The 22,049-nt window shown below is 44.5% G+C and overlaps 2 protein-coding genes across 2 annotated transcripts; one reads left to right on the forward strand and one right to left on the reverse strand.

Moving 5' to 3' along the window:
* Positions 1–5,710: 5,710 nt before the first annotated feature.
* LOC109739421 (flavonol sulfotransferase-like) lies at positions 5,711–6,934 on the forward strand. Its single transcript, XM_020298506.4, has one exon. It carries the CDS (start codon positions 5,729–5,731, stop codon positions 6,812–6,814), a length of 1,086 nt encoding a protein of 361 aa, XP_020154095.1. The 5' UTR covers positions 5,711–5,728; the 3' UTR covers positions 6,815–6,934.
* A 113-nt stretch (positions 6,935–7,047) lies between these two features.
* On the reverse strand, positions 7,048–7,821 carry LOC109739422 (16.0 kDa heat shock protein, peroxisomal). The gene has a single exon (XM_020298507.4). It carries the CDS (start codon positions 7,617–7,619, stop codon positions 7,203–7,205), a length of 417 nt encoding a protein of 138 aa, XP_020154096.1. The 5' UTR covers positions 7,620–7,821; the 3' UTR covers positions 7,048–7,202.
* Positions 7,822–22,049: the final 14,228 nt, after the last annotated feature.

The following is a 22,049-nucleotide window of genomic DNA, read 5'->3' on the forward strand; positions in this document are numbered from 1 at the left end:
CCCACTGAAGTCATCCTCACATGGCCTATTTTAAAAAATTATTTTGATGTAAGTCATCAACTTCTCCTAACCCACATAGGCATAGAAAACACACAGTATGGGTGAGTTCATGAAGTGCAATTCACAATTTCTTAACATACCACTAGATCATTTGATCCACGTCGTACATCATTTACTATTATTTGTGGACAATCTATAGTCCAATCACCGGGCTTCATCTTAGTCAACCTTTAAGTTCACTTTATGTTCTACCTTAGTTTTTTTAAAGCCAGAACCAACTCTTTGCTTTACTTCATTGCTTCAAGACTTGATCACTAAAGGATCAATTCTCTCATGACAATATTGAGTTTCTCCATGAGAATCATATTGGTCATCACTTGCTCTTCTAAATACTCCACCACAATATCTTGAGAGCCATAGTGAATTTTTTCATTTAAATTTACTCACTTCAAGACTTTATCAACCTTGGCCCAATTCATGAGCTCATCATGACCTTAATTATCTTCAAGACATGTCTAGAATTATTTTCTTTAATCACTCTCTCAAGAGCTTGATCCTTCATGGCTCAACTCATAAGCCCACACACAAAAACTTTTTGTTTCCTCCAACGAACTCTATCTTGGTCATATTTGACTTACTCACTAGAATCAATCTTGATTTATCTTAGTCAATTTTCTGCATATTCTTGACCATAACATATTCATCTCTATAACTAAATAATCTTGATGCATACCCTCATTTTAATGTCATTCTTCCCAAATCCAACCCATATACTTATGAATCACATATGGAACATTCTTTCGTATATAACTCAATGCAACTGTTAGTCCATGCAAGTGCCAATCATACCAAATCTCAATGCATATGTTTATCTTGATGGCTTTCATCCTTGAACCCGTCCAATGTTCTGCATGGATTACCTATGGAACCCATATCTGTTAAATCATTAGTCCATAGGATTGCTATTAATTATGAAAACCACACGTGGGTCGGGGTTTATGCACTTTCAGTCGCCCACAAAGCGCCCAGAAAGCACATGACCATGTATTCCACCATGTCTTGCTACCACAAAAGTCAAGGCCTCACTTGGTGTTGTGTAAGATCGAACTGAGTCTAGAGGGGGTGAACAGACTACTAAAACTAATTATATCACAACCTAGATGGTTTTCCCAATTTTAGTTCTTGGCAATTTTAAGCTTATCTAGATATTTCCTAAAACACCCCAGACATGTAAATCTAATAAAGGGTAAAGCACGGAAGTAAAACTTGCAAGTAAGTTAAAGGGAGTGAGCTTAGTAGATTGCAAATACAAGGAGGCTCAACAATGTTTTCACGTGCTCCTCCTCACGTGTTATCCAATCAGACCCTCCGTACATATAACACAAAAGATAAGGAGATGGGGGGTCTCCCTGCCTTAACCCCCTCGAAGGCTTGAAACTCTTACTTTTTTCCAGATTAAATCGAACTCGGTATTCAACAGTGGATACACATTGCATAATAAAATTTACCCAGTTTTTTCTCGGAAGCCTAGTTTCAGCATAATCTCCTTCAGGAAGGACCACTCAACCTGGTCATAAGGTTTATGCATATCAAACTTGATGGCACATAGACCCTCTTTACCTTCTATCTTATTTTCAATTGTATGAAAGCACTCATAAGCCACTAAAACATTCTCTGTAATCATTTTCCTGACACGAAAGCACTCTAATTCAGACTCACAATTTCTGGGAGAAAAAACTTCAAACGAGAAGCCACCATTTCTGCAGTACTTTTATACACCACATTACACAAGCTAACCGGCCTAAATTAGGTGACCTTTTTCGTAGAATTAACCTTCGGGGTCATCATAATAGTAGTGTTAGTCCATCTCGTTGGAATAGTACACATGTTAACCTCTTACAAAACCTCCTCGACCAGATCGTCCCCTAACATGTATCAAAATCTTTTATAAGAAATAGCATGTAGTCCATCCGGCCCCGGAGTATTTAAATCACCAATATCAAAATGAGCCTTACAAACATCTTCAACGATGTAAGGGGCAAGGAGTGCATTATTCATCTTAGCTGGCACCCTTCTATGTACCAGAGATAAAATCTCCTGACCCGGTTGCAAAACTTTAGAAGTGACAAGATTTCAAAAATAGTCTGTGGTGTGATCCTTCAGTTCCGTTCCTTGTTGCCGAACCCCAAAATCATCATGGAGTTTCTTAATATTATTTCTCTTTTCCCTAGTTGTAGTCGCATTAAGGAAGAAAGAGGTATTACGATCCCCATGCATCAACCAATTTGCTCGACCTCTCTGTATCTAGAAAATTGCTTCTTGATCCAAAAGATTTTCAATAAGCACTACAGCTTCCTTTTGTTGAGATCGGGACTGTGTATTTAGAGGACCACACCACCGTCTCTCTAATTCCTTTTTTAATTTGTTGATTCTCCATTTTGGACCCTTCAGAGTATCATGACCCCGAGTATGTTGTATGCATATTCGCATGCACCGCTCGAGTCTGAGCCACGAGAGATGGATCAATACTTGCAATCTTGGCCTTTTCCCAAGCTGACTTCACGATTTCCTCAACTGTCTCTTCTTTGAGCAATCTTGCTTCAATTCGTTTTACATGGCCCTTCGGACGACTAAATACATTACCGTAAAAATAATCCATATCCAGAATCAAAGGGTGGTGCTCCGAGCGTACATGTTACTAATTGATAACCGCAGCCCAAGGAAATTTATTTGCCCATTCCGCATTACAGATAGCCCTTTCAAGTCTTTCCCTGATATCCCCTCTTTTGCAAGTAATGAGATCACCAATGGAACACATATTCATCCAAACCGCACTATGTAAGACAATCATGAAACTATTTCATCATAGCATTAGATTTCATATTGTCACCCTCTTCTTCCGAATAGTATACAATTATAAAATCCCCTAAAACCATCCAAGGATGGGCCTTTATTATGCAAATTACGGATATCATTCAAAGATATATGACGATCACTCCAAGACATATGACCATAGAAACCCGTAAAGCGCCACTGTACAACATAAGCATCCATATAAAAAACATAAAAAGCTGATAGAAAAAACATGAGTGATAGTTGCTAGTGTGTTGATGCATGCCACGACGAACATCAGTGTTGACAATGAGGGCCGCCAGACGAAATAACGTGTTGCACCCCAGGCCATTGCTCAGCTCTCGCGTGTAAGGAAAAAACAGCCAACATGAATATCCGGCCTTTAGATCCGACGGTCAGTGAAGTGAATGAGACCAATTTATTTCCCAGCTACTAGCTAAGTTCCAGCAAAACAGATACATATATATATATATATATATATATATATATATATATATATACTTTTTTCTGGTTGATGGCTTCATTTATCGATAATGTTTTCTAGCGAACGTCAGTTAGGAGGGGGGTGACGAGTGAATGTTTTTGCCTGACTGTTTTAGTTGCTTCACGAGATTAAACGATGACAGTTTTAAATGAAAAATGCCTTCTTCTAAAGAAACCGTCATGTTGTTCTGAAGAGTTGCCATCACCTCACAACTACAACTACCATCAAAACTGTTTGAAATGCCACCCCTCCTAGCGAATGTTGGGAGTTCGTGTTTACGATATAGAAAATCTAAAGTTTTTTGCTCGCCATGTGGGACTTAAACAGATCATGGAACATTGGCATCAGACCAGCTTAATTATATCCCAACATCTCTTATAAAATTCTACTAAAAAGTCATCCGGGCCAGGTGGCTTATTATTATTCATCTGCGAAATCGCCTCGAAAACCTCCTTTTCCGTGAAAGGAGTAGTGAGTAACTCGTTCTCATCCTCTCCTAGCTGCGGTACATCCTCAACCATATCCTCGTTGCGTGAAACAAAATTCACTACTGGTGCCCCAAACAGCTTTTTATAAAAGTTGGAAATGTACAACTTTACGTTCTCATGCCCTACTATTGTACCCTCGTCCTGTTCAAGTTGGATAATCTTCCTTTTTCTATATTTCCCATTCACAATCATATGGAAAAATTGAGTATTATTATCTCCTTGAACCACCTGACGCACTTTAGCTCTAAGTGCCTATTTGATCTCCTCTTCTCTAAGAATCTTCGCCAAACTAACCTCAGCCTCACATTTAGCTCCTCGTTCACTTATATCAAGCAAATTAGTCTCAACCTTTAAATCAAGATCATTAATGAAATTAAGTAACCTTTCTTTTGCTGCTTGTAGATACCACTTTCATTTTTAACCCATCCCCTCAAAAACTATCTCAGATGTCTAATTCAAATTGCCATATGTCAATGTTCGAATCTCTCCTCTGCTTTGAGGCCCATTCCATGGCTATCAAAGCAAGGAAGTCATCCCTCTCAAACCACAAAAGTTCGAAAGAGAAGACATCCTTGTTGCCTCGGTGAACCGCCTCACCCGAGTCAACAAGCAGGGGTGTGTGATAGGATATCCCCTTTGTAACGCACACACCGTTACCAAAGGCATCTCGGTAGCGTTTTTAATCATCATTTTACTAACCTACCTCGAACAAGTGCTGCATCCCGGCAGCGCTTTGAATCTGGGAGGCGCTTTGAATCCCAGATGAATAGTAAATTAAAAAAAAATCAAAAAATTCTGATTTTTTTGTAGATGTTCGTGTAATACCTCGAGTGTAATCCTTTCCATTTTGTAACCTTTCCAACCTTGGTCATGAGTATTTCCATGTGGGTTTATTATATGGCTTATTCATCTTTGTTTTGCATTGTCTCTTTATCTGTTGCATGCCATGCTCATCTTTGTTTGTTGCATTGTGCCTCTTGTCATGTTGCATTTCATCATGATCATTATGTGCATTGCACTATTCTTTATGAAGTGACTTGATATGCGCTTCTATTCTTGACGGGTCTCCCCAGACTCATGAGAATAAGACTGCATATTGGGCATGACAAGTTCGTGTTAGTGTCACAAGCATGCTTGAAAAATTTCATGCGAAATGGAGCAACAGTGTTTCGGGGATGAAAAAAACAAATTCGGCGTGGCATTTGGTCTTCTCTTACTTTCGCTTTCCATCATCCTTTTACTATTCCTTGGTTCGATGCGTCAGCTAAGAGGGTCCTTCTCTTATATCTTATAAAAAAGATAATCATCAAAAAGCAAAGAAATCGGTAGCGAAAGACGGGCGTGTTCTGCAAGTGCCCAGCTTCTCCAAAACTTCCTAGATTTAACTTCTCGTATGGCTTCTCACTTCAGCTGGCGCTATGGAAAGCGTTCGGCACCCAACTTCCGGTTTCCGTGGTTAGGCACGGGTCTGACAGGCCATTTGATTAGCAATAAGCCCAACTTTAGATGGATTGGCAGCCCGGGTTGGGGCCCAAAGCCAATAGCCAACGCGCGCTAGAGAGAGTTAGCGATAGAAAATCGAAACGGTATGCTGAATGTCACTTGGCGGTGGCAATCCTATGTAATTTGCCTCAACTCCAACTTCCCTGTTTTCACGGATCTGGAAAGGACCAGCTTCCCAAACTCCTTCCTTTTTACACTGAGACGGGCCGCCAGCTTCTCTATTCCAGCTTCCTGGAGCTAGAGCGTTCGGCTCAGCTTCATGCGTGGAGTTCATGAAGCTGGGAGCTGGAGCGTTGCCGAACAGGCCCGTACATTTCCACTTTTTTAATGACGCGTGATCCACGCTCCAAATATACTGCTCGGGTCACCAGTGATGATATAGCATGGCACCGCTGCGGTAATGCAGACCTTCCTTATCAATCACATGGCAGTCCAACAACTCCAACTTCAATCCATGGCGACTAACGCAGCCAGTGCTCCGGCAGGCCCTATCCCGTTCAAGGATGTTGTCCTCGACAACGTCAACCTGGTCGCCGCCATAGCGGCGGAGACATCTTCGGAAGACCACGGCGATGTCCTGGTATCGGCGCTACCGAGCAAGCTGTTGGCCGGCACCCAGAACAAGCTCCGCTGCTACCAGGGCTTCTGGCTGCCGGAGACCTTCGTCCCGGCGGCCATCGGCCTGCAGCGCCGCTTCGTACCCCGCCCCGACGACGTCATCATCGCCAGCCTGCCCAAGTGCGGCACCACGTGGCTCAACGCCCTGTCGTTCGCCACGATGGCGCGCCGCTCTTACCCGCCCGCCGGCGCCGACCACCCACTCCTCCGCCTCAGCCCGCACCAGTGCGTGCCTTTTCTAGACGCCCTCTTCGCCGGAGGCGGCCGGGAGGCCAGGCTCGACGCGCTCCCGTCCCCGCGTCTCATGTACACGCACATGCCGCACGAGATGCTGCCGCGCGCCGGCGGCTGCAGGGTCGTGTACATCTGCAGGGAGCCCAAGGACACGGCCGTGTCGCTGTGGCAGTTCCGCCGGAGCATGCACCCGGAGCTACCGTTCATCGACACCTTCGAGTCCATCTGCAGCGGCGCCAACACGTACGGGCCGTTCTGGGACCACATCCTCGGGTACCGGCGCGCCAGCGAGTCGTGGCCGGAGAACGCGCTCTTCTTGAGGTACGAGGAGCTGCTGCGCGACCCCGCCGAGAACGTGAGAAAGCTCGCGCGGTTCGTCGGGCTGCCGTTCTCGGAGGCGGAGGAGGAGGCCGGCGTCGTCCGCGGCATCGTCGAGCTCTGCAGCCTCGAGAGCCTGAGGAGCATGGAGGTGAACAGGACGGGCTACATGGACGGCCTCAAGTTCCCTCGCAAGGCCCTCTTCCGGAAGGGCGTGGCCGGCGACTGGGTGAACCACATGACGCCGGAGATGGCGCGCCGCATGGACGATATCGTCGCCGACAAGCTCCGCGCCACGGGTCTCACTTTCCAGTGAGGTCAGAGAAAATTCGTATGTAGGCCGATTTGTCAAGCAAGTTATATTTCAGTGTAGTAAGTACACCTTAACAAATTTGTCAGAATAAGCAAGCTCAAAATGGTCTTTCAAATTTCTGCATTGCCCCAAGATCAATTCTTTTGTCATACTCATCACTAAGTATTAACCAAATTCCTCAGCTTGTCATACGTCCTCAGCACAGCATCATCACGATTTGTATTTGTATTTTACAGTAAAATCATTCACGGCTACTAGTTTATTATTCACAGCTGCTTGGCATATTTATCACATCACAGTACAACTTTCACGGTCGATTTACGTTGACACATCACCAACCCCATAAACATACCAGATTTCTATTTTTTGAGCAAATAAACAGAGTCCGGCGTCAGAGCTTGCTGGAGACCGCGATGGGCCTGGTCCGGGGGCGGGCCGGAGCGGGCTCCTTGGGCACGACGACGGTGAGCACGCCGTTGTCGACGCTGGCCCTGATCTGCTCCACCCTGACGTGCTCCGGCAGCGCCACCTCCCGCGCGAACTCCGGCTTCCCGCGCTCCGCCACGTGCCACACCGCCTCCTCCTCGTTCCCCTCCTTTCCCTTCTCCTTGGCCGCGCCCCTGACGCTGAGTACGTTGCCGTCCTCCACCTGGACCTTGACGTCGTCCTTGCCCAGGCCCGGGACGTTGATGCGGAGGACATGGGAGGTCGGGGTCTCCACCCAGTCCATGGCGGCCGTGGCGGAGGCGAAGGGGCGGGCGTAGAGTAGCCGCCGGAAAGGGCTTCCCCCGAAGAAGAGGTCCGCCATTGATTGGAACGTGAGAGCTAGCTCGGATGGGGTCCGCTGGGACTGCAGTTGAGGATCGCACGGTTGGGAATTGGTGCTGCGGTCTCGGCGTCGGCGAGCTGGGAAAAATGGCGAAGGAACTGGAACGATGGGGCCAATAAATCAGGACGGGTTTGCGGCGTCGACGTCAGAGCGATGGTTCGAGAGGCGCAGAGAGAAGGAGCGACTCGCTGGATAATGGCGTAGTACATGGGAGAAGCTTCTGGAGTATGTATGCTTTGATATGTCTGTACTCGTGTGGAACAGTTCCTTCAGCTGTCAGAGATAGACATCCAACACTAACCACATGCATTTCAATTGAGGTAAATACAACACTGGTGCTTGAACTTGTCACGAATGTGCACTTTAGTGCCTGAACTTGCAAAATACATTGAACTGGTTCCACAACTTGGCATGGACATGCATATACGGTTCAAATCTTGTTTTTATACGTCCATGACGCTGACGAGGCACGCCAGGATGTAAGAGACAAGGCATGTGGCCTGGTTTTTTGCAGAAAACCCTCTAGAATACTTTTTTCTTACAAAAGGCCCTCAAAGAGAAATTGATAAATTAAAAAAATCTATTAATCTCTTAATAATTAAAACTGGTCCGGGGTTTGAACCACACGCGTAGGTGTGCATGGTTAGCCAATCGACCCATTCAAATTTAGTGTCAAGAATGGATTCATACACTTTATAAACATAAAGCTGAACAACATAAATTAAAAAATATTTCAACAATACACTGTCATTGGTTTGAACCTGCAACCAGGGGCTATATGGCCGCACATTCCACTCCAACTGGCGACATCGAATGGTAAAACGATAAATTTAGGTTTATAACATAACGAGCCCGTATGGCTAAAATGGACCACAGTGTGGCTCAGTTTTCAGCGGGTTTGTTCTTTTTCATTTCATTTTTCTAAAAAATACTTAAATTATTATCATGTTACAAAAAATATACATATATTTCAAACAAATTACGTTAAAAAGTTCATATCATTTCATAAAATACCTATGCAATAATTTAACAGAAATACACATAATAAAATTAAAAATTAAGAATATAATTTATAATTTGAAAAAATGTTCACATTTTAATAAAAAATAAAAGTAATTTTATAAATGTCCATATATTTAAACAAATTCTCATATAATTTTAAAATTTCACATTTTTAACAAACTATTTCTGTAGTATATCAACGTGTTCATGCTTTAAAAAAAACCTGTGTTGTTTTAATAAGTTTATATAGTACTCCCTCCGTCCCAAAATAAGTGTCTCAACTTTATACTAACTCTAGTACAAAGTTGTGCTAAGCTTCAAACACCTATTTTGGGACGGAGTGAGTATATAAGTTTGTGTGTTTTCTAAAAAAAAATACAAGCCCAGTGCGCCATTAGACTATGGATCCTCACATGAATAATACTTGAATCATATAAACATTTTAGTCATTCATAAATATTTTCAATTTTATGAATATGTTTTAAAATAACACGTGAATTATTTTTAAAGTGACATGAAGATTTTTTTCATTATTTTTAAATTATGTTTGTTATACAGTCATAAAGAGTACTTGTACTTTTGATACATGACAACTCAATGGTTGGAGTGGCATCCGTGCCTATAAGCTTTGGTCCGATATTTGGGTCACAGATCCGATGGTGTTTTTGCTGGATTATTAAATTCTCTTTATTTATTTTGTTCGGCCAAATGTTTATAAAGGTTATGAATCATTAAAGTTGTCGAGTGGCTAGCCGCATGCACTCTGACTGGTACGTCGCTTGTTCGATCCAGCACACCAGTTTTATTTTTTATCTTATAATTATACTCTAGTTTTTATTTTATAATTTATCGATTTCTCCCTGAGGGCCTTATGGTAAGAAAATAATTTCAGGGGTTTTTTCCAAAAAAACAGGCCACACACCCTTGTCACTGACAGCGGGCCCCATGGCATGCTGGCCCGCCTCCTTAGCTTCACGGACGTATACAAACACCATTTGAACCGTATATGCACGTCCATGCCAAGTTATGGAACCACTTCAATGTATTTTGCAAGTTCAGGCACTAAAGTGCACATCCATGGCAAGTTCAAACACCACTGGTGTATTTACCTCATTTCAATTTTTATCAACAAATCGGATGAAATTCATGCAAACACGACCGGATTTTGTATAAACATGACGGATTTTATACAAACATAACGGATTTGGTTATATTTCGAACATTTAGAACAAATAAAAGACCCGCCCCTAAACCTATACTACGCCGCGGCGGCCAGCGTCCAAGCCCGTGTCGTCCTCCATCAGCCGTCTCCACAAGCATCGGCGATAAGACCCGTGAAGTGAAGGTGCGGTCTTCGGCGAGGAAGAGTAGAACACGGGAGACGGACCAACCCACATGAGACACAAGGCACCGCCGCCTCCCATGGCCTAGTCATCCTCGGAGGAGTTTGCGACCTGTCCGTCGCCGGTGGACGTGAGGTACACGATGGAAATGGTGGCGCCAGCTCTGTCTTGGTCCCATCGGGCCGGCTGATGAATCGTCGGCGGCGAGTAGGAAGCGCATCTGGCGTTGTTCTCCTCCGCAACCGCCTGCAGCTGCGCCTCCGCGGCGGCCGCTTCCTGGCGAGCGGCGGCTTGAGCGCAAACGGCATTGTAGATGGCACGTTGCTCCACCACGAAGTTGGGGTTCGCCACGGCCTCCTCGCTCGCGCGCTCGCGGTAGATCTGGCCCTCCGCCAGCCGGTGCTGCTCCAGAAGGAACATGTTGTACCGTTGTTCCTCCTGCGTTTGCTGGAACGCCGGCGCAGGCCGTGAAGGAAATATGCCCTAGAGGCAATAATAAAGTTGTTATTTATATTTCCTTATATCATGATAAATGTTTATTATTCATGCTAGAATTGTATTAACCGGAAACTTAGTACATGTGTGAATACATAGACAAACAGAGTGTCACTAGTATGCCTCTACTTGACTAGCTCGTTCAATCAAAGATGGTTAAGTTTCCTAGCCATAGACATGAGTTGTCATTTGATTAACGGGATCACATCATTAGAGAATGATGTGACTGACTTGACCCATCCGTTAGCTTAGCACGATGATCATTAGTTAGTTGCTATTGCTTTCTTCATGACTTATACATGTTCCTATGACTATGAGATTATGCAACTCCCGAATACTGGAGGAACACTTTGTGTGCTATCAAACGTCACAACGTAACTGGGTAGTTATAAAGATGCTCTACAGGTGTCTCCGGTGGTGTTTGTTGAGTTGGCATAGATCGAGATTAGGATGTGTCACTCCGATTGTCGGAGAGGTATCTCTGGGCCCTCTCGGTAATGCACATCACTATAAGCCTTGCAAGCAATGTGACTAATGAGTTAGTTCTGGGATGATGCATTAAGGAACGAGTAAAGAGACTTGCCGGTAACGAGATTGAACTAGGTATTGAGATACCGACGATCGAATCTCGGGCAAGTAACATACCGATGACAAAGGGAACAATATATATTGTTATGAGGTTTGACCGATAAAGATCTTCGTAGAATATGTAGGAACCAATATGAGCATCCAGGTTCTGCTATTGGTTATTGACCAGAGACGAGTCTCGGTCATGTCTACATAGTTCTCGAACCCATAGGGTCCGCACGCTTAACGTTCGATGACGATCGGTATTATGAGTTTATGTGTTTTGATATACCGAAGGTTGTTCGGAGTCCTGGATGTGATCACGGACATGACGAGGAGTCTCGAAATGGTCGAGACATAAAGATATATTGGAAGGCTATGTTTGGACATCGGAATGGTTCCGGATGAGTTCGTGCATTTACCGGAGTACCGGGGGGGTTGCCGGAACCCCCCGGGGAGTCATTGGGCCTTAATGGGCCTTAGTGGGAGAGAGGAGGAGGCGCCCAAGGTGGGGGCGCGCCCCCAAGCCCAATCTGAATTGGGAGGGGGGCCGGCCCCCCTTTCCTTCTCTCCCTCTCTCTCTTCCTTCTTCTCCTACTCCAACTAGGGAAAGGGGGAATCCTACTCCCACCGGGAGTAGGACTCCCTCCTTGGGCGCGCCATGAGAGGGCCGGCCCTCCCCTCCTCCACTCCTTTATATACGGGGGAGGGGCACCCCATAGACACACAAGTTGATTGTTTAGCTGTGTGTGGTGCCCCGTCCATAGATTTCCACCTCGGTCATATCGTTGTACTGCTTAGGCGAAGCCCTGCGTCGGTAACTTCATCATCACCGTCATCATGCCGTCGTGCTGACGAAACTCTCCCTCGTCCTCAGCTGGATCTAGAGTTCGTGGGACGTCACCGAGCTGAATGTGTGCAGATCGCGGAGGTGCCGTACTTTCGGTACTAGGAACGGTCGGATCGTGAAGACGTACGACTACATCAACCGCGTTGTCATAATGCTTCTGCTTTCGGTCTACGAGGGTACGTGGACAACACTCTCCCCTCTCGTTGCTATGCATCACCTAGATGGATCTTGCGTGTGCGTAGGAATTTTTTTTTAAATTACTGCGTTCCCCAACAGTGGCATCCGAGCCAGGTCTATGCATAGATGTTATATGCATGAGTAGGACACAAAGAGTTGTGGGCGATAATAGTCATACTGCTTACCAGCATGTCATACTTTGATTCGGCGGTATTGTTGGATGAAGCGGCCCGGACCAACATTACGCGTCCGCTTACGCGAGACTGGTTCTACCGACGTGCTTTGCACACAGGTGCTGGCGGGTGTCAGTTTCTCCAACTTTAGTTGAATCAAGTGCGACTACGCCCGGTCCTTGTTGAAGGTTAAAACAGCACACTCGACGAAAAATTGTTGTGGTTTTGATGCGTAGGTAAGAACGGTTCTTGCTCAGCCCGTAGCAGCCACGTAAAACTCGCAACAACAAAGTAGAGGACGTCTAACTTGTTTTTGCAGGGTATGTTGTGATGTGATATGGTCAAGACATGATGCTAAACTTTATTGTATGAGATGATCATGTTTTGTAACAGAGTTATCAGCAACTGGCACGAGCCATATGGTTGTCGCTTTATTGTATGCAATGCAATCGCCCTGTAATTGTTTTTACTTTATCACTAAGCGGCAACGATAGTCGTAGAAGCAATAGTTGGCGAGATGACAATGATGCTACGATGGAGATCAAGGTGTCGCACCGGTGACGATGGTGATCATGACGGTGCTTTGGGGATGGAGATCAAAGGCACAAGATGATGATGGCCATATCATATCACTTATATTGATTGCATGTGATGTTTATCCTTTATGCATCTTATTTTGCTTAGTTCGGCGGTAGCATTATAAGATGATCTCTCACTAAATTTCAAGGTACAAGTGTTCTCCCTGAGTATGCACCATTGCGAAAGTTCGTCGTGCCGAGACACCACGTGATGATCGGGTGTGATAAGCTCTAAGTTCACATACAACGGGTGCAAGCCAATTTTGCACACGCAGAATACTCGGGTTAAACTTGACGAGCCTAGCATATGCAGATATGGCCTCAGAACACTGAGACTGAAAGGTCGAGCGTGAATCATATAGTAGATATGATCAACATAGTGATGTTCACCATTGAAAACTACTCCATCTCACGTGATGATCGGACATGATTTAGTTGATTTGGATCACGTGATCACTTAGATGATTAGAGGGATGTCTATCTAAGTGGGAGTTCTTAAGTATTATGATTAATTAAACTTTAATTTATCATGAAATTAGTACCTGATAGTATTTTGCATATTTATGTTGTTGTAGATCAATGGCCCGTGCTACTGTTCCTTTGAATTTTAATGCGTTCCCAGAGAAAGCTAAGTTGAAAGATGATGGTAGCAACTACACGACCTGGGTCCGTAACTTGAGGATTATCCTCATTGCTGCACAGAAGAATTACGTCCCAGAAGCACCGCTAGGTGCCAGGCCTGCTGCAGATGCTGCTGATGACGATGTCCGGCAAAGCAAAGCTGATGACTACTCGATAGTTCAGTGTGCCATGCTTTACGGCTTAGAACCGGGACTTCAATGGCGTTTTGAACGTCATGGAGCATATGAGATGTTCCAGGAGTTGAAGTTAATATTTCAAGCAAATGCCCGGATTGAGAGATATGAAGTCTCCAATAAATTCTACAGCTGCAAAATAGAGGAGAATAGTTCTGTCAGTGAACATATACTCAGAATGTCCGGGTACCACAAACACTTGACTTAGCTGGGAGTTAATCTTCCTGATGATAGTGTCATCGACAGAGTTCTTCAATCACTGCCACCAAGCTACAAGAGCTTCGTGATGAACTATAATATGCAAGGGATGGATAAGACAATTCCCGAGCTCTTCGCAATGCTAAAAGCTGCGGAGGTAGAAATCAAGAAGGAGCATCAAGTGTTGATGGTCAACAAGACCACCTGTTTCAAGAAAATGGGTAAAGGGAAGAAGGGGAACTTCAGGAAGAATGGCAAGCAAGTTGCTGCTCAAGTGAAGAAGCTCAAGTCTGGACCTAAGCCTGAGACTGAGTGCTTCTACTGCAAAGGAACTGGTCACTGGAAGCGGAACTGCCCCAAGTATTTGGCGGATAAGAAGGATGGCAAGGTGAACAAAGGTATATGTGATATACATGTTATTGATGTGTACCTTACTAATGCTCGCAGTAGTACCTAGGTATTTGATACTGGTTCTGTTGCTAATATTTGCAACTCAAAATAGGGACTACAGATTAAGCGAAGATTGGCTGAGGACGAGGTGACGATGCACGTAGGAAATGGTTCCAAAGTCAATGTCATCGTCGTTGGCACGCTACCTCTACATCTACCTTCAGGAATAGTTTTAGACCTGAATAATTGTTATTTGGTGCCAGCGTTAAGCATGAACATTATATCTGGATCTTGTTTGATGTGAGACAGTTATTCATTTAAATCCGAGAATAATGGTTGTTCTATTTATATGAGTAATATCTTTTATGATCATGCACCCTTGAAGAGTGGTCTATTTTTGTTGAATCTCGATAGTAGTGTGATAACCCACAAGTATAGGGGATCGCAACAGTTTTGGAGGGTAGAGTATTCAACCCAAATTTATTGATTCGACACAAGGGGAGCCAAAGAATATTCTCAAGTATTAGCAGTTGAGTTGTCAATTCAACCACACCTAGATAACTTAATATCTGCAGCAAAGTATTTAGTAGCAAAGTAGTATGATAGTAGCGGTAACGGTGGCAAAAGTAACAGTGATAGCTTTGTAGTGATTGTAACAGTAGCAACAGAAAAGTAAATAAGCGAAGAACAATATGTGAAAAGCTCGTAGGCATTGGATCGGTGATGGAGAATTATGCCGGATGCGATTATTCATGCAACAGTTATAACATAGGGTGACACAGAACTAGCTCCAATTCATCAATGTAATGTAGGCATGTATTCCGAATATAGTCATATGTGCTTATGGGAAAGAACTTGCATGACATCTTTTGTCCTACCCTGCTGTGGTAGCGGGGTCCTATTGGAAACTAAGGGATATTAAGGCCTCCTTTTAATAGAGTACCGGACCAAAGCATTAACACATAGTGAATACATGAACTCCTCAAACTATGATCATCACTGGGAGTGGTCCCGATTATTGTCACTTCGGGTTGCCGGATCATAACACATAGTAGGTGACTATTGACTTGCAATATAGGATCAAGAACTCACATATATTCATGAAAACATAATAGGTTCAGATCTGAAATCATGGCACTCGGGCCCTAGTGACAAGCATTAAGCATAGCAAAGTCATAGCAACATCAATCTCAGAACATAGTGGATACTAGGGATCAAACCCTAACAAAACTAACTCAGCTACATGATAAATCTCATCCAACCCATCACCGTCCAGCAAGCCTACGATGGAATTACTCACGCACGGCGGTGAGCATCATGAAATTGGTGATGGAGGATGGTTGATGATGACGATGGCGATGGATTCCCCTCTCCGGAGCCCCGAACGGACTCCAGATCAGCCCTCCCGAGAGAGATTAGGGCTTGGCGGCGGCTCCGTATCGTAAAACACGATGAATCCTTCTCTCTGATTTTTTCTCCCCAAACACGAATATATAGAGTTGGAGTTGAGGTCTGTGGAGCACCAGGGGGCCCACGAGGCAGGGGGCGCGCCCAGGGGGGTAGGCGCGCCCCTACCCTCGTGGACAGGGTGTGGGCCCCCTGGCCTTGATTCTTTCGCCAATATTTTTTATTATTTCCAAAAATAATCTCCGTGAAGTTTCAGGTCATTCCGAGAACTTTTATTTCTGCACAAAAATAACACCATGGCAATTCGGCTGAAAACAACGTCAGTCCGGGTTAGTTCCGTTCAAATCATGCAAGTTAGATTCCAAAACAAGGGCAAAAGTGTTTGGAAAAGTAGATACGACGGAGACGTATCATAGTGACACACATATTCATAATATTGAAGCCAAAAGATGCAGAGTTGATAATGATAGTGCAACTTATTTTTGACACTGCCGTTTGGGTCATATTGGTATAAAGCGCATGAAGAAACTCCATTCTGATGGACTTTTGGAATCACTTGATTATGAATCACTTGGTACTTGCGAACCATGCCTCATGGGCAAGATGACTAAAACTCCATTCTCCGGAATAGTGGAGCGAGCAACAGATTTATTGGAAATCATACATACTGATGTATGTGGTCCAATGAACATTGAGGGTTGCGGCGGGTATCGTTATTTTCTGACCTTCACGGATGATTTGAGCAGATATGGGTATATGTACTTGATGAAACATAAGTCTGAAACATTTGATAAGTTCAAAGAATTTCAGAGTGAAGTGGAAAATCATCGTAAAATGAAAATAAAGTTTCTACGATCTGATCGTGGAGGAGAATATTTGAGTTACGAGTTTGGTCTTCATTTGAAACAATGCGGAATAGTTTCGCAACTCACGCCAGCCAGAACACCACAGTGTAATGGTGTGTCCGAACGTCGTAATCGCACTTTATTAGATATGGTATGATCTATGATGTCTCTTACTGATTTACCGCTATCGTTTTGGGGTTATGCTTTAGAGACGGCTGCATTCACGTTAAATAGGGCACCATCTAAATCCGTTGAGACGACACCTTATGAACTGTGGTTTGGCAAGAAACCCAAGTTGTCGTTTCTTAAAGTTTGAGGCTGCGATGCTTATGTGAAAAAGCTTCAACCTGATAAGCTCGAACCCAAATCGGAGAAATGTGTCTTCATAGGATACCCAAAGGAGACTGTTGGGTACACCTTCTATCACAGATCCGAAGGCAAGACATTCGTTGCTAAGAATGGATCCTTTCTAGAGAAGGAGTTTCTCTCGAAAGAAGTGAGTGGGAGGAAAGTAGAACCTGATGAGGTAACTGTACCTGCTCCCTTAATTATTAGAAAGTAGTTCATCACAGTAATCAGTTCCTGTGACTACTACACCAATTAGTGAGGTAGCTAATGATGATGATCATGTAACTTCAGATCAAGTTACTAATGAACCTCGTAGGTCAACCAGAGTAAGATCCGCACCAGAGTGGTACGGTAATCCAGTTCTGGAAGTCATGTTACTTGACCATGACGAACCTCTGAACCATGAGGAAGCAATGATGAGCCCAGATTCCACGAAATGGCTTGAGGCCATGAAATCTGAGATGGGATCCATGTATGAGAACAAAGTGTGGACTTTGGTTGACTTGCCCGATGATCGGCAAGCCATCGAGAATAAATGGATCTTCAAGAAGAAGACTAACGCTAACGATAATGTTACTGTCTACAAAGCTCGACTTGTTGCGAAAGGTTTTCGACAAGTTCAAGGAGTTGACTATGATGAGACCTTCTCACCCGTAGCGATGCTTAAGTCCGTCTAAATCATGTTAGCAAATGCTGCATTTTATGATTATGAAATTTGGCAAATGGATGTAAAGACTGTATTCCTGAATGGATTTCTGGAAGAAGAGTTGTATATGATGCAACCCGAAGGTTTATCAATCCAAAGGATGCTAACAAAGTGTGCAAGCTCCAGCGATCCATTCATGGACTGGTGCAAGCATCTCGGAGTTGGAATAAACATTTTGATAGTGTGATCAAAGCATATGGTTTTATACAGACTTTTGGAGAAGCCTGTATTTACAAGAAAGTGAGTGGGAGCTCTGTAGCAGTTCTAATATTATATGTGGATGACATATTGTTGATTGGAAATGATATAGAATTTCTGGATAGCATAAAAGGATACTTGAATAAGAGTTTTTCAATGAAAGACCTCGGTGAAGCTGCTTATATATTGGGCATCAAGATCTATAGAGATAGATCAAGATGCTTAATTGGACTTTCACAAAGCACATACCTTGATAAAGTTTTGAAGAAGTTCAAAATGGATCAAGCAAAGAAAGGGTTCTTGCCTGTGTTGCAAGGTGTGAAGTTGAGTCAGACTCAATGCCCGACCACTGCAGAAGATAGAGAGAAAATGAAAGTCATTCCCTATGCTTCAGCCATAGGTTCTATCATGTATGCAATGCTGTGTACCAGACCTGATGTGTGCCTTGCTATTAGTTTAGTAGGGAGGTACCAAAGTAATCCAGGAGTGGATCACTGGACAACGATCAAGAACATCCTGAAATACCTGAAAAGGACTAAGGATATGTTTCTCATTTATGGAGGTGACAAAGAACTCATCATAAATGGTTACGTCGATGCAAGCTTTGACACTGATCCAGATGACTCTAAGTCACAAACCGGCTACGTATTTATATTAAACGGTGGAGTTGTAAGTTGGTGCGGTTCTAAGCAAAGCGTCGTGGCGGGATCTACGTGTGAAGCGGAGTACATAGCTGCTTCGGAAGCAGCAAATGAAGGAGTCTGGATGAAGGAGTTCGTATCCGATCTAGGTGTCATACCTAGTGCATCGGGTCAAACGAAAATATTTTGTGACAATACTAGTGCAATTGCCTTGGCAAAGGAATCCAGATTTCACAAGAGAACCAAGCACATCAAGAGACGCTTCAATTCCATCCGCGATCAAGTCAAGGAGGGATACATAGCGATTTGCAAGATACATACGGATCTGATTGTTGCAGACCCGTTGACTAAGCCTCTCTCACGAGCAAAACATGATCAACACCAAGACTTTAGAATCATTACTGTGTAATCTAGATTATTGACTCTAGTGCAAGTGGGAGACTGAAGGAAATATGCCCTAGAGGCAATAATAAAGTTGTTATTTATATTTCCTTATATCATGATAAATGTTTATTATTCATGCTAGAATTGTATTAACCGGAAACTTAGTACATGTGTGAATACATAGACAAACAGAGTGTCACTAGTATGCCTCTACTTGACTAGCTCGTTCAATCAAAGATGGTTAAGTTTCCTAGCCATAGACATGAGTTGTCATTTGATTAACGGGATCACATCATTAGAGAATGATGTGATTGACTTGACCCATCCGTTAGCTTAGCACGATGATCATTAGTTAGTTGCTATTGCTTTCTTCATGACTTATACATGTTCCTATGACTATGAGATTATGCAACTCCCGAATACCGGAGGAACACTTTGTGTGCTATCAAACGTCACAACGTAACTGGGTAGTTATAAAGATGCTCTACAGGTGTCTCCGGTGGTGTTTGTTGAGTTGGCATAGATCGAGATTAGGATTTGTCACTCTGATTGTCGGAGAGGTATCTCTGGGTCCTCTCGGTAACGCACATCACTATAAGCCTTGCAAGCAATGTGACTAATGAGTTAGTTGCGGGATGATGCATTACAGAACGAGTAAAGAGACTTGCCGGTAATGAGATTGAACTAGGTATTGAGATACCGATGATCGAATCTCGGGCAAGTAACATACCGATGACAAAGGGAACAATATATATTGTTATGAGGTTTCACCGATAAAGATCTTCGTATAATATGTAGGAACCAATATGAGCATCCAGGTTCCGCTATTGGTTATTGACCAGAGACGAGTCTCGGTCATGTCTACATAGTTCTCGAACCTGTAGGGTCCGCACGCTTAACGTTCGATGACGATCGTTATTATGAGTTTATGTGTTTTGATATACCGAAGGTTGTTCGGAGTCCCGGATGTGATCACAGACATGACGAGGAGTCTCGAAATGGTCGAGACATAAATATCGATATATTGGAAGGCTATGTTTGGACATCGGAATGGTTCCGGGTGAGTTCGTGCATTTACCGGAGTACCGAGGGGTTACCGGAACCCCCCGGGGAGTCATTGGGCCTTAATGGGCCTTAGTGGGAGAGAGGAGGAGGCGGCCAAGGTGGGGGCGCGCCCCCCAAGACCAATCCAAATTGGGAGGGGGCCGGCCCCCCTTTCCTTCTCTCCCTCTTCCTTCTTCTCCTACTCCTACTAGGGAAAGGGGGAATCCTACTCCCACCGGGAGTAGGACTCCCCCCTTGGGTGCGCCATGAGAGGGCCGGCCCTCCCCTCCTCCACTCCTTTATATATGGGGGAGGGGGGCACCCCATAGACACACAAGTTGATTGTTTAGCCATGTGCGGTGCCCCCTCCACAGATTTCCACCTCGGTCATATCGTTGTAGTGCTTAGGCGATGCCCTGCATCGGTAACTTCATCATCACCGTCATCCCGCCGTCGTGCTGACGAAACTCTCCCTCGACCTCAGCCGGATCTAGAGTTCATGGGACGTCACCGAGCTGAACGTGTGCAGATCGCGGAGGTGCCATACTTTCGGTACTAGGATCGGTTGGATCATGAAGACGTACGACTACATCAACCGCGTTGTCATAATGCTTCCGCTTTCGGTCTACGAGGGTACGTGGACAACACCCTCCCCTCTCGTTGCTATGCATCTCCTAGATGGATCTTGTGTGTGCGTTGGAATTTTTTAAAATTACTGCGTTCCCCAACAGGCCGGGCCTCTGCCATGGCGGCATTTGAAGTGCGCTTGCTCCTGCTCCATGGTGAAGCCGACATGCACAGGAGGCGCGGGAGCCGGGGCGGAGTTGTCGGAGCCCGTCTCCATCATGGTGTTGTCCTCATCATCGGAGGCCTCGGGTGAGCTGGCCGGCAAGCTGGACTCGATCTGCCTGGCATGGCGGCTATGCCATGTGGCTGCAAGGCTGGCCACCGAGTGGTTCATCTTCAGCAACAGACTGTCCCATAGTGCTTTCTCGGTAGCGGTCATGGCGGATGTGGAGGAAAGAAGGAGGATGTGGGGCGGATGTGTTGTGCTATGGACATAGCCGGGAGTGGCTGCTCTTAAATAGTGGATTTCGGTGAAGCCGGACGTTAATGCGGGACGCTGGAGTGGGTTTTTCGGCCGGCGAGCTTGCTTAATGGCAGCATACGGAGAGATGGGGCATTGAACATACGTGATAGATATCCGTCCCGTCCCATCCAGTCACGCGTCTCCGGCATTGAACAGGTACAGAGACCGGAGATGTGAAGCGGGCGACTCCCATGGCCGGCGCGCCGCTTCAATGGCGGAGGCAGTGAGAGGTCACATCCGGCCTGAGCCGTCTTCAATGTTGAGTGGCGTGCTCTATGATGACCCACAAGTATAGGGGATCTATCGTAGTCCTTTCAATAAGTAAGTGTCGAACCCAACGAGGAGCAGAAGGAAATGATAAGCGGTTTTCAGCAAGGTATTCTCTACAAGCACTGAAATTATAGGTAACAGATAGTTTTGTGATAAGATAATTGGTAACGAGCAACAAGTAGCAAAAGTAAATAAAGTGCAGCAAGGTGGCCCAATCCTTTTTGTAGCAAAGGACAAGCCTCGACAAACTCTTATATAAAGGAAAACGCTCCCAGGACACATGGGAATTATCGTCAAGCTAGTTTTCATCACGTTCATATGATTCGCGTTCGGTACTTTGATAATTTGATATGTGGGTGGACCGGTGCTTGGGTGCTGCCCTTACTTGGACAAGCATCCCACTTATGATTAACCCCTATTGCAAGCATCCGCAACTACAAAAGAAGTATTAAGGTAAACCTAACCATAGCATGAAACATGTGGATCCAAATCAGCCCCTTACGAAGCAACGCATAAACTAGGGTTTAAGCTTCTGTCACTCTAGCAACCCATCATCTACTTATTACTTCCCAATGCCTTCCTCTAGGCCCAAATAATGGTGAAGTGTCATGTAGTCGACGTTCACATAACACCACTAGAGGATAGACAACATACATCTCATCAAAATATCGAACGAATACCAAATTCACATGACTACTAATAGCAAGACTTCTCCCATGTCCTCAGGAACAAACGTAACTACTCACAAAGCATATTCATGTTCATAATCAGAGGAGTATTAATATGCATAAAGGATCTGAACATATGATCTTCCACCAAATAAACCAACTAGCATCAACTACAAGGAGTAATCAACACTACTAGCAACCTACAGGTACCAATCCCAGA

This window comes from Aegilops tauschii, chromosome 7, assembly GCF_002575655.3.
Source record: "Aegilops tauschii subsp. strangulata cultivar AL8/78 chromosome 7, Aet v6.0, whole genome shotgun sequence".
NCBI lineage: Eukaryota > Viridiplantae > Streptophyta > Magnoliopsida > Poales > Poaceae > Aegilops > Aegilops tauschii.

What these genes read in the sequence shown, in the direction of transcription:
- LOC109739422 (XM_020298507.4), bottom strand. Translation starts at nt 7,619, where the DNA reads ATGGCGGACCTCTTCTTCGGGGGAAGCCCTTTCCGGCGGCTACTCTAC.
- LOC109739421 (XM_020298506.4), top strand. Translation starts at nt 5,729, where the DNA reads ATGCAGACCTTCCTTATCAATCACATGGCAGTCCAACAACTCCAACTT.